The following is a 15,532-nucleotide window of genomic DNA, read 5'->3' on the forward strand; positions in this document are numbered from 1 at the left end:
TAATGAGCTGATCTGCAATATGAAAAAATAGAAATTTAATAACCTCAAATATATTCCATGCAATATTACCAGAATAATACTGGGACCAAAAATGTTAAATTTCAAGCAGACTAGTTTTATGTTCACTTGAATGTAGATTAAGGGTTGATCTAATTGAGAAGTGTAAGATGATTAAAGGATTTGATCGAGTGGGCAGATGCATCTGTGATGTGGATTAGTCTTGAGGTCCATTGGGTTTTACTCTGCTGCTAATCCTGTTGCTGCCTGGGTAGGATTTATTGGTACATTTTGGGCTGGAGGCACTTATAAATAAGGAGGCATGAAGCCACAAAGGGATATAAACACTGAGATTGAAATTTTGAAGTTGAGATTTTAGATAAAATTAAAATCAGCAAGCAGATCACAGATTTTATAGAATGTAAAATGGATGGGATGAAGGATAAGCGGGAAGCTAGCAGAAAATTGGAATGTTTTAGTTTTAGGAGAGCCAAAGCGTGAATGAGGATTTTCTTGGAAAGTGGGCGGTGGAAATAATGGAGGAGATGATGGGTCAGACACTCAAATGTGATATTTCATATTTTTCCTCTTTAAAACACAGCTTCCAAGATCAGGAACAATTAATACCCCTCAACCATCCAGCTCTTGGAACTAGAGAGGAAAACGTCACTCAACTTCACTTAACCCATCACTGAACTGTTCCCACAACCTGTGAACTCACTTTCAAGGGCTCTTCATCTCATATTCTCAATACTTATTGCTTATTTATTTATTATTATATTTATTTTTGTGTTTGCACAGTTTGTTGTCTTTTGCACACAGGTTGCCTTGTTGGTGCACTTTCATTGATTCTATGATGGTTATTGGATTTATTGAATATGCCAGTGAATCTCAGGGTAGAAATTAGTGACATACAGTGGCATGCAAAAGTTTGGGCACTCTGGTCAAAATTTCTGTTACTGTGAATAGCTAAGTAAAAATAGCGAGTAAAAGATGACCTGATTTCCAAAAGGCATAAAGTTAAACATGACACATTTCTTTAATATCTTAAGCAAGATTACTTCTTTATTTCCATCTTTTTTACAGTTTCAAAATAACAAAAAAGGAAAAGGGCCTGAAGCAAAAGTGTGGGCACCCTGCGTGGTCAGTACTTAGTAACACTCCCTTTAGCAAGTATCACAGCCTGTAAACACTATCTGTAGCCAGCTAAGAGTCCTTCAATTCTTGTTTGGGAGATTTTCGCCCATTCTTCCTTGCAAAAGGTTTCTAGTTCTGTGAGATTCTTGGGTCATCTTGCATGAACTGCTCTTTTGAAGTCTATCTACAGATTTTCGATGATGTTTAAGTCAGGGGCCTGTGACGGCCAGGGCAAAGCCTTCAGCTTGTTCCTCTTGAGGTAGTCTGTTGTGGATTTTGAGGTGTGTTTAGGATCTTAAAGATAGCGGAGTCGAGGGATATGGGGAGAAGGCAGGAAGGGGGTACTGATTGTGGATGATCAGCCATGATCACAGTGAATGGTGGTGCTGGCTCAAAGGGCCGAATGGCCTACTCCTGCACCTATTGTCTATTATTATCCTGTTGTAGAAGCCATCCTCTTTTCATCTTCAGCCTTTTTACAGATGGTGTGATGTTTGCTTCCAGAATTTACTGGTAGTTAATTGAATTCATTCTTCCCACTACCAGTGAAATGTTTCCTGTGCCACTGGCTGTAGCACAAGCCCAAAGCATGATCGATCCACCACCCCCCCCCCCCCCACTTAACAGTTGGAGAGATGTTATTTTCATGAAATTCTGCACCCTTTTTTCTCCAAACATACCTTTGCTCACTGTGGCCAAAATGTTCTATTTTAACTTCATCAGCCCACAGGATTTATTTCCAAAATGCATCAGACTTGTTTAGATGTTCCTTTGCAAATTTCTGACGCCGAATTTTGAGGTGAAGATGCAGGAAAGGTTTTCTTCTGATGACTCTTCCATGAAGGTCATATTTGTGCAGGTGTCACTGAACAGAAGAACAGTGCACCACCACTCCAGAGTCTGCTAAATCTCCCTGAAGGTCTTTTGCAATCAAATGGGGGTTTTGATTTGCTTTTCTAGCAATCCTACAATCAGTTCTCTCGGAACGTTTTCTTGGTCTTCTAGACCTCAACTTGACCTCCACCATTCCTGTTAACTGCCATTTCTTGATTACATTATGAACTGAGGAAACGGCTACCTGAAAACGCTTTGCTATCTTCTTATAGCCTTCTCCTGCTTTGTGGGCATCATTTATTTTAATTTTCAGAGTGCTAGGCAGCTGCTTAGAGGAGCCCCATGGCTGTTGATTATTGGGACAAGGTTTGAGGAGTCAGGATATTGAAAGAGCTTTGAAATTTGCATCACTTGGCCTTTCCTGTTGATGACTGTGATCAAGCCATAGCCCTAACAAGCTAAATAAAGTCTGAGACCTTGGTAAAAGTTCTCTGAGAGCTCAAACTCTTGTGGTGCCCAAACTTTTGCATGGTGCTCCTTTCCTTCTTTTCACTCTGAAATTGTACAAAACAAAAATAATACACTAATCTTGCTTAAAATGTTGAAAGGAATGTTTCATCTTTAACTTTATGACTTTTGGAGATCAGTTCATCTTCTACTCACTTAATTATTCACAGTAATAGAAATTTTGACAGGGGTGCCCAAACTTTTGCATGCCACTGTATATGTACTTTCATAATAAATTTACTTTGAAGTTTGATTCAATCTGAAATCTTGAAGGGGCAAGGGTTAGAATTGTTGACCTAACATAGTTGTGAAATCTTGCTCCTATTTCCTTATGAAATAGTAGAAATCATACTTCTGAACTGATAATCAAAAGATGGAAAGCATAAATCCCTTCAAGTGACTCAAGTCCAACAGAAACTTGGTTGTTTTTTACTGCTTTCTGAAATAATCTAGCTTGATTTTCTCTGACTTTGTTTTGTTTGCGTGCATAACAGGTATTCCCTTTGTCTGACTGTCTGTAATGCCTCCTTCCCTGCTACTGTAAACAATCTCTGTTTAAAATCCATTTCCTACACTGATAAAGCTGTGAAAAGAGAAACAAAGAACTTAATGATTTGGCTCCCTTTGACTACTATGACCATTGTTATAAATCTTCATTTTGCTCCTGGTTTGCATTATCCACTCCTGATATTCTGATGCAAGAAAGAAGATAATGTGGCGACCCATTTCCTGGCACATCCAAACCGGCTCACAATTAGATAGCCTACGGGGGTTTGCGAGCACAGAGCTTTGGAGCCTCTGCGCCACAGGGGGCAGGTTGAGGGAGGCTTAAAAGTGAGGCTGAAGATTTCGAATAAAGTTTTTCCTTCGACTGCAGTTACCGACTCCGCGTCGTAATTTTAGCGCTGCATGTAGCACACCGCTACAATAAGACATTATCTTTCTGAGTGGACTTGAGTGACTGCATGGCTCACTCCTGTTCCTAGTTTTCATGCTTTTGAATGAGAGGAGAGTTCAGACAAACTTGTCAGTAGAAAGAAAAAGCTGGAGATGGTGAAAATGTAAGAAACACTCATGAAGTATTAAGCATTATTAATGGAAAGAGTTGCCTCTACTGCTAGCGCCCAGTAGCACTCACATTTACAGTGACGAGTGCTTTCAGACATTGACAATGGCTAAAATTATCTCCAAACTGAACAAGGATCTGGACCCACTGCAACTTGGCTTCTGCCACAACAGATCTACAACAGACACTATCAAGTTGACTCTTAATTCTGCTTTGGAGTACCTCGACATCGACAAAATATACAATTAGCTGCTGTTGATCAATTATAGTTTGGCCTTTAACACCTTTATCCCCTCTGTGTTAATCAACAAGCTTCAAAATATAAGCCCCTGTATCTCCCTCTGTATCTGGAACAACAAATTTGTTATCAGGAGACTGTAGTTAGTGTGGGTCAGTAATAACATCTCCTTTTCACTGACAATGTAAGTGTACATCAAGGATGAATGCTTAGCCCACTGCTGTATTCTCTGTCTACAGCAGGGGTGGGCAAACTTTTTGACTTGTGGGCCACAAAGGGTTCTAAAATTTGACAGGGAGGCTGGACCAGGAGCAGATGGACGGAGTGTTTTGGTAATACACCTCATAAGAGAAAATAAAATATCATGGGATATGTAGAAAACATGTGCTTTAATTTCAATTGAAAATGAACAAATGCATTACAACAAAATATCTGTCTTTGAAGTCCTATGGTATTTAGCTATTTATTGAAATGACTTTTAAAACACTGAAAATTAAATGAATAAAATACAGCTTTTTTTTAAATAGTAACAGTTATTATTTTAAAGCACTGAAAATTCTGTTATCCTTCAAGATATTATCATCATCACTCTCCTCCTGCCCTGTCTTTATTTCAAAAACGGTAAGAGATGTAGGTCTACTTGTCCTGCTCCTTCTTATTCAATTGTCCCCTGTGCCAAAACTCAACAACGACCAGCACAAGGACAGAACAGTGACAGCGTGCCAGTATGCGGAGCGCGTTATTTGATCTGGAGCGCATTTTTTATTTTGAGAATGTACGTGCACCTGCGCACTACTCATGTCCATCACTTAACAGAAATGACATGTAACATATAAGGCTTATTGAAAAAAATATTTTCAAATGCATTTTTTACATAACACAACAAAGAAACTTATTTTTAATTTCAGTGGGAACAGTGTTGTTGGTCTCCCTTTTTAGCCAGCGCATCAAAGTCTGGATTTAGTTTTGTTGTGGCGATTCTCAGGATGGATCTGAGGTGTTGGGTCAGTTAACTTGGATCTGTGGCTGGCTTTGTTGATGTTCATGACGCTGAACGCCTGTTCACACAAATAGGTCGAGCCGAACAAAGAATAAAGCGCAAATGTGGAGTAATACGCTGCACCTCAACAAAGGTCAATGTGTAGCGGTGTGCTACATGCAGCGCTAAAATTACGACACGGATTCGGTAACTGCAGTCAAAGAAAAAAACTTTATTCGAAATCCCCAGCCTCACTTTTAAGTCTCCCTCAACCTGCCCCCCGTGGCGCAGAGGCTCCAAAGCTCTGTGCTCGCAAATCCCCGCAGGCTATCTCCTTAGCCGGAACGCTGGCTAATTGTGAGCCGGTTCGGATGTGCCAGGAAATGGGTCGCCACAAATGTATATAGAGTGCGTCATCTATTGGGAAAATGCCAGAATTGCAGGGAAAATACGTTAACAAGGTTTATTAATATAATTTCATCAAGTTCTGCGGGCTGGATTAAAAAGCTTATGGCCCCCGGGCCGTAGTTTGCCCATGCCGGGTCTACACTCATGATAGTTGTTGCTGGAAGCAGTCCCCTGTAGAAGAGAATTTACATTTGCTTTCTGTACTATAGTGGAGATTACATTGTGTACACTGAATGTGATACACTATACTGGAAGAAGCTCAAGTAAATTGCTAATTCACCTGGAAAGACTCCTGAGATGTTTGGAGGGGAAGAGGTGAAGTGCATCTAATGGGAAATAGTTTCCCTCTTGTTTAAACCAGTCATAATCTTGTACACCTCTATCAAATCTCTTCTCACCTTTTTTTTGTTTGAAAGAGGATAACACATAACTTCTGTGATTTACCTTGTAGATGAAAGCAGTCATTACTGGAACCAATCTGTTACATTCTCTTCCAAATTAGGGTTACTTTCAAAGTATACCAGTGTTCCTAAATTTTCTGCCCAGTTAATGTTTCTAGGTGCCATTATTTATTGAAGGTGGCTGATGTAATGCACTGACTGTTATTTTCCCCTTTAGGGAATCTTCACTCAGTTTCAATACAGCAAAGAAAAGGTACTGCCATCTGATGCTTTGCGGAGTGCTCTTGCCAAAACCTTTCAAGATGAGCAACGCTTCCAGATGGGGATCATGGATGACGCAGCAGAATGTTTTGTAAGTTAAATGACTACCTGGTTCACTATTTTGACAAATTGCTGATGCATTTTGCAGTAAAGGAGCTAATATGGAAAATCCACGCTTTTACATTGGGGTGGTAAAGAACTCCAGAAATCGTCTTTGTCATGCTCTGACAGATCAGCTTTTCAAAAAAAAAGACATTTTGACATTTTTGTCATAACAGTTTTTTATTACTTTGCTTTCTTGCCTTGCCCCACAGAAGTATAATTATTAAATTTGAACTGTCTGGTCAGGAAATTATTGGTCCTAGAATTTTTGGCAAAGGAGTTCTGGAGTTGCCTGTCAAGGGGCTGACTGAAGAGTTTAAGTGTGCCAAGGTGAGGCTTGAGATGATTCTGTCGGAATCTCATGATAGTGTTGTCCAAGATACTGTACCCAGGACCTTAACAAGGGAGGAAGTGGTGTCCAGCACAGTCAGTAAAACAGGCAAAAGCAGCACTCAGGTTTGCAGACATGGTAGGCCAGGTGCAATCTGAAAGAGGGGGCCTTGACACAGGCTCAAATAGGCCCATTTGACGAAAGGCGACAACACAAAAGCAAAGGTGAACTATGGTGGTAGAGGAAGTTAGTGACAGGAGGAGCAGATGAGGTATGCAAGAGCAGTGACTCAGGCAAAACAGGGACAGTGGACAAGGTGGGAGAATAGTGAGAAAAGAAAATTCAGCTAGAAAGACTAGTGGGAAAGGAAGGAAGAAAGATGAGCTTCCTTATAAGAGCTGTTTATGATGTTCTCCCAACTCCTAAAAATCTGAACCAGTGGCTCAGTGAAGACCCAGCATGTCCATGCTGTGGAAGAACAGCAAACCTCAGTCACATCCTCTCATCTTGCAAAGTAAACCTCACTCAAGGAAGGGTCACATGGTGGCAAAACCAGGTCCTCAGATGTTTGGCATCCATTGTGGAGAAGCAAAGGCTGAATAATAACTGGAAGCCCCTTCTGACTGGAAGAACCATCATCTGCTTTGTCTGGCAAGGACAGAAAGTGCCATTCTCAGTGACAGGGTTGGTGTCAGACATACTGGAGCCTGCCTGTGGCTGGAACATGGCTGTCAACCTTGACAAAAAGCTAATATTTCCTCCAGAGATAGCCACTACCACCCTCATACCATATTTGGTCTTGTGCTGCAGCAGTCTGAAGGCTGTAGTATTCTCAGAGCTGACAGTGTCCTGCGAAGATGCATTTTGCAAGACACATGAGTGGTAATGTGTAAAATACATTGAGCTGGCCACAGATACTAAGCAGCGTGGATGGAAAGTGCAGATTTTCCCAGCAGAGGTTGGCTGCAGAAGATTTGTGGCTACTTCCATTGTCAGATTGCTGAAGGGATTGGGAGTCCAAGGCCAGGGACAGCAGCAAGCAACAAAAGAACCGAGTGAAGCAGCCACTGGTTATAGATGAAGAGGACTGACGGCAGCTGGGCCTTAAAAAGACCCATGGGTGGGCAGATGTGAAAGGGGGTACACCTGCTTTGCAGGGTCTCACCATTGAGCCCTCTGGAGATGTAGTGGGCTTAAATTGACAAAACATCTGCCACCCACCAATCCCCACCTCAAGATCTCTATTCTGTGACCCAAATTAGAATCTGCTTATCAAAGGGATTATTGAAACAACTTGTCCTATGAGCTCGAACTATGGTCACTGCAGCTTTCCATAGGTGTTGATTAAAGTAGTATTGGAAGTAACTAAATTAATCTGCAGAATTCCCTTTCCTTAATGTCATTTGCAAACTTTGTGTTTGCGCGTCTTTGACTTGCAGAAAGTCCGTTGAAAGAAATTTCTCCTGTTGCTCCAGGTGCTTACATCAGTGGTAGATTTGTTACTCAAAAAGCAGTATTTTATCTAAAAGCAAAGATATTGGGAAATGCAAACAGAAAATGCTGGAAATACCTCATGGATCAGAAAGCTTCTGGAAAAGAGAGTTAATACTCCAGCTCAAACCTTCCTTTCTTCAGAAAAGTTATGCACCTAACTTTAAACATTAACTCCATTGCTTTCTCCACAGCAACAGCCTGATCTGCAGGATATGTCCAGTGAATGTTTTTGACAGTTGTGTTCAGGAAAATAGGTTTGAATTCAGTCTAAACAACTGGTTCTGAACCTGCAGTGTGTGATCTACTTGTGGGGCTTTCAAGCATTGTTGGAATTTGTGTGTCTTTAATACCATTGAGATGTTTTAAGAAAAATAATATTAAATACATACATTTGCAAGAAAAAGTTTGTGAACCATTTGCAATTACCTGGTTTTCCGCATTAATTACTGACAAAATGTGATCTGACCTTCATCTAAGTCACAATATTAGGCAAACACAAACTGCCTAAATTAACAACACACAAAAAATTGTACTGCTTCTCACCAGTACTAAGTACGCCATTTAAACAATCACAGTGTAGGTTCAAAGAAAGTATGTGAACCTCTGGGGTAATGCCTTCTACAAAAGCTTTTTGGAGTCAGGTGTTCCAATCAATGAGATGAGATTGGAGTTGTGTGTTGTAGAGGAGCCCAGCCCTATAAAAAAGACACACAAAGTCAGGTTACTGTCAGAGTCTGCTCTTCTCAAGAAAGGTCTGTTAATGTGCACCATGCCTCGATCAAAGCAATTTTCAGACGACCTTAGAAGAATTTTTAGAGATGCATGAAGCTGGAAAAGGTTATGAAAATATTTCTAAATACCTGAGTGTTCATCAGTCCACAATAAGGCAATTTGACTACAAATGGAGGAAATTCAGTCCTGTTGCTACTCTCCCTCAGAGTGGTCATCCTGCAAAGATCACACCAGGAGCACAACGTGCAATGTTGAAGGAGGTGAAAAAGAATCCAAGGGTAACAGCAATCTCTAGAACTTGCTAAAGCTTTGTTCATGTGTCCGCTATAAGAAAAACACTGAATAACATCACAGAGGAAATCATTGCTCTCCAAAAAAAAAAATTGCTGCTTGCTTCAAGTTTGCAAAATGCCACCTGGATGTTCCATAATGCTTCTGGGACAATATTCTGTCGATAGATGAGACAAAAGTTGAACCTTTTGGCCAGAAGTGCACACCACTATGTTTGAAGGGAACACTAACACCAAAATGTCATCCCAACTGTAATGGAAAGTGCATCATGGTTTGGGGTTGCTTTGCTGCCTCAGGGTCTGGACAGCTTGCAATCATTGAGAGAACAATAAATTCCAAATTGTATCAAGCCATTTTACAGGAGAATGTCAGAGTAGCGGTCCAACATCTGAAGCTTAATAGAAGTTGGATGATGCAACAAGACAATGATCTGCAACACAAGAGTAAATCAACAACAGAATGGTTTTAAAAGAAGAAAATTCATGCTTTGGAGTGGCCAAGTCAGAGTCAGACCTTAACCCAACTGAGATGCTGCGAGGCTGTTCATGCAAGGTTTTCCAGAAATATTGATGAACTGAAACAGTCTTGTATGTATGGAGGAATGGTCTAAAATTCCTCGATGTCATTGTGCAAGTCTGATCAGCAGCTACAGGAAACATTTTGTGTAGGTGATTGTTGCTGAAAGAGGTTCTACAAGTTATTAACTACAGGGGTCCATAAACATTTTCCAGCGAGCACTGTGAATAATTAAACAATGTGCCCAATAAAGATGCGAAAAGTATAAGTATTTGTGTGTTATTAGTTTAGGCAGATTGTGTTTGTCTGTTACTGTGACGTAGATGAACCTCAGACCACATTTTATGAGTAATTAAAGCAGAAAACCAGGTAATTGCAAAGGTTTAACAAACTTTTTCTTTGTAACTGTATTTTCTTGTTTCAGTCACTGCCCTAACTTTGAGGCTGCTAGTATTCCCCAGGCCAAACTCCAAACATCATTTGAAAGGTTCACCTGATGCGTTATCAGAGATTTACGGGGAATGAGGCTAGATATTTTATCAAATGTAATCAAGTGGGGCTGTCACTCAGGAATTTTGAGACCCATTTTAAAGTATTGCTTCTTTTGTCCTTCCCTTGTTCCATTAATTACTAAAATAAATTTGGTTGTCACATTTACTTTAGATCAAAGCACTTCTTGAAGTAAAATCAATGTATCTAACTTGGATGGTTAGCTGACTTTGCTATTCAGAGTACTTTTGGATTTTAGTTTGAAACAATATAATGTTTTATTGATTAATCTGTTGGTGCATTGAAAAGATACATGCTGAACTATTTCTGCATTAAAGATATGTATGACAATATAGAAGTATTAGGTGCTATCTTGTTTTTGTGAAGGCAAGAGATGAAAGTCTGTTTAATCTGTTGTAATGAACTGAATGTTTTACTTGCAGGTATCAGTTTATCATTTGCTGTAAATGCTGGTGTTTGGTGTTTTTGTCAAGTTGCTGTGAACACTGTTTTCGTTTTTATCACAGAATGTTTACAACATGGAAGGAGGTTATTCAGCTTTATGACTCAGTACCAGCCAATGCAAATACAATACAGCTGCATTGTGTCATTAATTCAGTCTTACTCAGAATGTTCAATCAGGCAAGGAGATTAGTAGATATCTACCGGTTGTGCACCGTTGAATAATAAGTTGCATCCTATTTATTGCAAATCAATATCTGCAGTTATGCACCCAAGGTTCCCAACTGGCATAATGTAGCTTTATGCATCTAACCCATTGTAATAATTGTGAAAACTTCTGCTTTAAGATGGTAGCCTTATAGGAGATGTTGTTGTTCCTTTCCATGCCATGTGGTGCATCAGGTGATAACCATACCATTCCTTTAGCACTTCCTGTCTTTTTTTAAGAGGCTGAGTTGCTAGCTTGACTCTCAATCCAGCATAGATGGAAAGCATGTGAGACATTACTAACGGTATATTGTAGTTCAGATTTGATTATTCTATCTTCTGTTATGTAGAACATAGTACAATAAATAATAATTTATATTTTTCACAGGAAAACATCCTCATGCGAATACACTTTCACATTGCTGATGAAACAAAGGAAGATATTTGCACTGCAAAACACTGTATTCCTCATCAGAAATTTGCTATGACTTTGTTTGAACAGGTAGGAATAATTCAATTTTCCAAAGTTAAGGGCAGGTTTTAAAACTATTTTCCATTATGTTTTGCATGTTTGTCTTTGTTTCCAATTGCTTACTCTTTTCCCTCCTTGGATTTGTTTCTCTCCCTCACTTTTCTCCCACCTTGGCAGCCTCCAGCTCTCCCTCCCCCCCCCCCCCCCCACCCTCCAACCCTCCCCATTCTGTCTCTGTGGCCCACATTGATGCATCTGTCCCTCATTCATTAATTTTTGTAGAGAAGCAGCTTCAGCTGCAAGCCAATCATGTATAAGTCTGTGTAGAATATTCTCAAAGCCCTACAGGAAAAGGTGATGGTGGATCTTATCAGATAGTTCCTGAGCAGAATGTCAGTGTTGGCAGAATATTTCATCAAGATTTCCAAGCAGACTCAAATCCTCGCTAGGGTGTTATCAAGAAAGGCCTTCTCTGTTCAATCCATTATTACAGTTGTTGTCTTAATACAACTGCATACAGTCATTAAGGATGAAGATTAAACCATTATCTAGCGCAAAGTTCGAACTTCGAATTTTTTATCAAAGTATGTATAACCTTATACAACCTTGAGATTCATCTTCTTCCAGGCATTCACAAAAAAAAAGAAACACAATACATTTCATGAAAGAAAAACACACAACAAAGACTGCCAGGTATCCAATGTGCAAAAGAGGACAAAGCATGCAAGTAGTATATAAAAAAATAAACAAAATAGCGCATGGAATAAGAACTGCAGAGTCCTCAAAAGTGAGTCCACAGCTGCAGAGCCAGTTCATCACTGAAGTGAGTGAGGCTCGTCCAGGAGACATGGGTCCAAGACTCCGACCACTCCATTCTGACAGTAGTGGCAAGAAAAGAGACTGGTTAAATGCAAGTAGATGGTGCTGAACACCTGTTCATTTTCTGCTCTTGGCCTTTACAATTTAAATCTTGCTCAAGTCTTGAATTAGTGTGAAGTAATGGAGCCGAGTTTGGGTTCATCTTCTACTGTCAGGCCTCAATGCAGCATCCATCTCCAGCAGTGACTGTTCACTGCTCCTTTCAGAAAATGTATTGATGGTTATCTTTGTACATTCGTCATGCTTGCACGTTGAAACAAGGCTGCAAAAGATGCACTTTTGTTCACTTGAGGCTTGTTGGCTTTCCAGTGCAAGAAGCTATTTGCAACTGAGTGTTGACTCGTGAAAGTCACTGACATGAATCAGGAAAATAGCCTTTCACCACCAATTCAGGGAAAGTTACTATGATTGACATCTACTAGCATTACTAGCAATACTGTGTCCCAAGAAGGAATGATTAATCACAAATTTACATTGCTTTTAAGACTGTGACCCAACTTCCTTCAATCAGCATTGGGAGATCTTTCTTGCAATGGAAAATTTGGCTACTGCTTGGCATAAGTTCAGTTAATGTGACTGAAGTTTGTGTGACTCATGCAAACAGACATTGCCAAACCTGTGATCAAATCAAGTTCTTCCACTACTTGGCACAGGGAGTGTGATTCTTAACATTTTTTTTCATTTAAAATTGTGATTCTTGAGATTAAGCACCATTTTGTGAATTACAGAGAAAGCAAAATGCAAACCCAGTGTGCTGACTCTGTGGTAATCAAAAACCTTTATTGCTAATTCCCTCACTGCAGTACATCCTTAAGGTGGACGCAGTATACATTAGATTAAGTTATTTAAAAAGATACTGTCCTGGAGCGTAAAAATTTTTTAAAATACCTAATTTCTATCAATGCTAGGTGAATGTTTCATGGCAATTATCTTTAAAGTGCACCAGCCAATTTGATTGGCCCTTCAACCTCTTTCCTCAAATAGTGAATGCAGTATGTTAGAATTTAGGAACCATAATTTTTGTGGCTTCTTTGAGGTAATTTATATAATTTGTAAAATGTTGAGGTCCTTGCACTGATACCCTTTATTTCTATCCAACTGGAAGAAAAGCCAACAAAATTTGCCTCTGGCCGGTAGTGATCCACATGGCAGCAAAGGTAAGGTCTTGATTATAGTCTAAGGCAGAGCAATGGATGTTGCCTACTTGAACTTTAGTAAGGCCTTTATCAAAGTAATGCCTTGGAGGTTGGTCAAGAAGGTTCAGTCACTTCACATTCAAGATGAGCTAGTAAATTGGTTTCGACATTGGCTTCGCAGGAGAAGCCAAGGAGTGGTGGTAAATGGTATATATAATTATCTGGATAGACAGGGTCTGATTAGAAACAGTCAACATGGATTTGTGTGTGGAAGGTCATGTTTGACAAATCTTATTGAATTTTATGAAGAGGTTACGAGGAAAGTTGACGAGGGTAAAGCAGTGGATGTTGTCGATATGGACTTCAGTAAGGCCTTTGACAGGGTTCCGCATGGAAGGTTAGTTAGAAAGGTTCAATGGTTAGGTATTAATATTGAAGTAGTAAAATGGATTCAACAGTGGCTGGATGGGAGATGCCAAAGAGTAGTGGTGGATAACTGTTTGTCATGTTGGAGGCCGGTGACTAGTGGTGTGCCTCAGGGACCGTAATGGGTTCAACGTTGTTTGTCATATACATTAATGATCTGAATGATGGGGTGGTAAATTGGATTAGTAAGTATGCAGATGATACTAAGGTAGGTGGCGTTGTGGATAATGAAGTAGGTTTTCAAAGTTTGCAGAGAGATTTAGGCCAGTTAGAAGAGTGGGCTGAACAATGGCAGATGGAGTTTAATGCTGATTATTGTGAGGTGCTACATTTTGGTAGGAATAATCCAAATAGGACATACATGGTAAATAGTAGGGCATTGAAGAATGCAGTAGAACAGAGTGATCTAGGAATAATGCTGCATAGTTCCCTGAAGGTGGAATCTCATGTGGATAGGGAGTGAAGAAAGCTTTTGGTATGTTGGCCTTTATAAATCAGAGCATTGAGTATAGGAGTTGGGATGTAATGTTAAAATTGTACAAGGCATTGGTAAGGCCGAATTTGGAGTATTGTGTGCAGTTCTGGTCACCGAATTATAGGAAAGATGTCAACAAAATAGAGGAGAGTACAGAGAAGATTTACTAGAAGGTTTCCTGGGTTTCAGCACCTAAGTTACAGGGGAAGATTGAACAAGTTAGGTCTTTATTCTTTGGAGCATAGAAGGTTGAAGGGGGATTGGATAGTGGTATTTAAAATTATGAGGGGGATAGTTAGAGTTGACGTGGATAGGCTTTTTCCATTGAGAGTAGGGGAGAATCAAACGAGGACATGAGTTGAGAGTTAGGGGGCAAAAGTTTAACACGCGGGGGAATTTCTTTACTCAGAGAGTGGTAGCTGTGTGGAACGAGCTTCTAGCAGAAGTGGGAGAGGCAGGTTCGGTATTGTCATTTAAAGTAAAATTGGATAGATATATGGACAGGAAAAGAATGGAGGGTTATGGGCTGAGTGCGGGTCAGTAGGACTAGGTGAGAGTAAGCGTTCAGCACAGACTAGAAGGGCCGAGATGGCCTGTTTCCATGCTGTAATAGTTATATGGTTATATAGTTACCTCTCTGACTGGAGGCCTGTGACTAGTGGTTTACTGCAGGTATCTGTGCTTGGTCCATTGTAGTTTTTCAATTCAGTTGAATTCACTTTATTTTCCATGGGGAGCTTAATTTGTGCAGTGGTAAGGACAACATCACAGAGCCAAGATACCACACTACATTAAGTTAAACACAATATAAACACGACAGATAATAAATACTAAGAATGAATGCATGTGATTTAGAATACAAATACACTAATAAAACTGACTTTTTTATTGTCAAAGGTGTTAGACATATTATACATTGGCCTTCATAAATTAAAGTATTGAATATCAAGGTATGGGATGTCATGTTGAAGCTGTATAAGACATTGGTGAGGCCTGCTTTGGAGTGTTATGTACAGAAAGTTTACAATGATGTTGCTGGGTCTTGAGTTACAGGGAATGGTTGAATAGGTTATGACTTCATTCCTTGGAACGTAGAAGCTTAAGGGGAGATTTGATAGAGGTATACAAAATTAATAGGGGTGTAAATTGGATAAGTGCAAGCAGGCTTTTTCCACTGAGGTTGGGTGGATCATGGGTTAAGGGTGAAAGCTGAACTATTTAAGGGGAATATGAGGGGAACAGAGATTATTGTGCAAAAAAAAAGCACATACTGTAACATATTGGCATGGGTGAAGGTTAACAGGAAACAGAGTAGGTGTAAACCGCTCTTTTGCTGGTTGGCAAGACATAATTGGAAATCATTGCAGGAGGCCTCAACACAAAAAAGAATTGGATGTAAGCCCATTCATGCCTTCCTTGTCATTTAATATGATCATGGCTGTTCTCTGCTGGCGTAAGTTCCTCTACTGTGGTAATTCTTTATTCTCTTCTATTCCATGATCTGTGAAGTATTTATTAATCTCCACTTTAAGTACTTAATGACATAATGATTCTGTCATTTGCCAGGACAGAGAATTTCAGTGATTCATCATCTTGTGAGAAAGAAATGCTACATACAGTCGGCCCTCCGTATCTGCGGATTCAACCAACCGCGGATCGGGATTGAAAAAAACCTGGAAGTTCTCTCTCCAG

At 39.9% G+C, this 15,532-nt stretch overlaps 1 protein-coding gene across 3 annotated transcripts in view; it reads left to right on the forward strand.

Annotated features, from left to right (window-relative positions):
* LOC132378993 (inactive ubiquitin carboxyl-terminal hydrolase 54-like) overlaps nt 1–15,532 on the forward strand; it is a 163,447-nt gene that overhangs the window by 82,582 nt on the left and 65,333 nt on the right. For all 3 annotated transcript variants that reach the window (XM_059946420.1, XM_059946421.1, XM_059946422.1), the window contains exons 4-5: nt 5,785–5,919; nt 10,841–10,954. In XM_059946420.1, coding sequence (XP_059802403.1) covers nt 5,785–5,919; nt 10,841–10,954 — 249 coding nt within the window. The remainder of the gene's footprint in view (nt 1–5,784; nt 5,920–10,840; nt 10,955–15,532) is intronic.

The sequence above is a fragment of the Hypanus sabinus genome, chromosome 21 (assembly GCF_030144855.1).
Source record: "Hypanus sabinus isolate sHypSab1 chromosome 21, sHypSab1.hap1, whole genome shotgun sequence".
In the NCBI taxonomy this organism is placed as follows: Eukaryota; Metazoa; Chordata; class Chondrichthyes; order Myliobatiformes; family Dasyatidae; genus Hypanus; species Hypanus sabinus.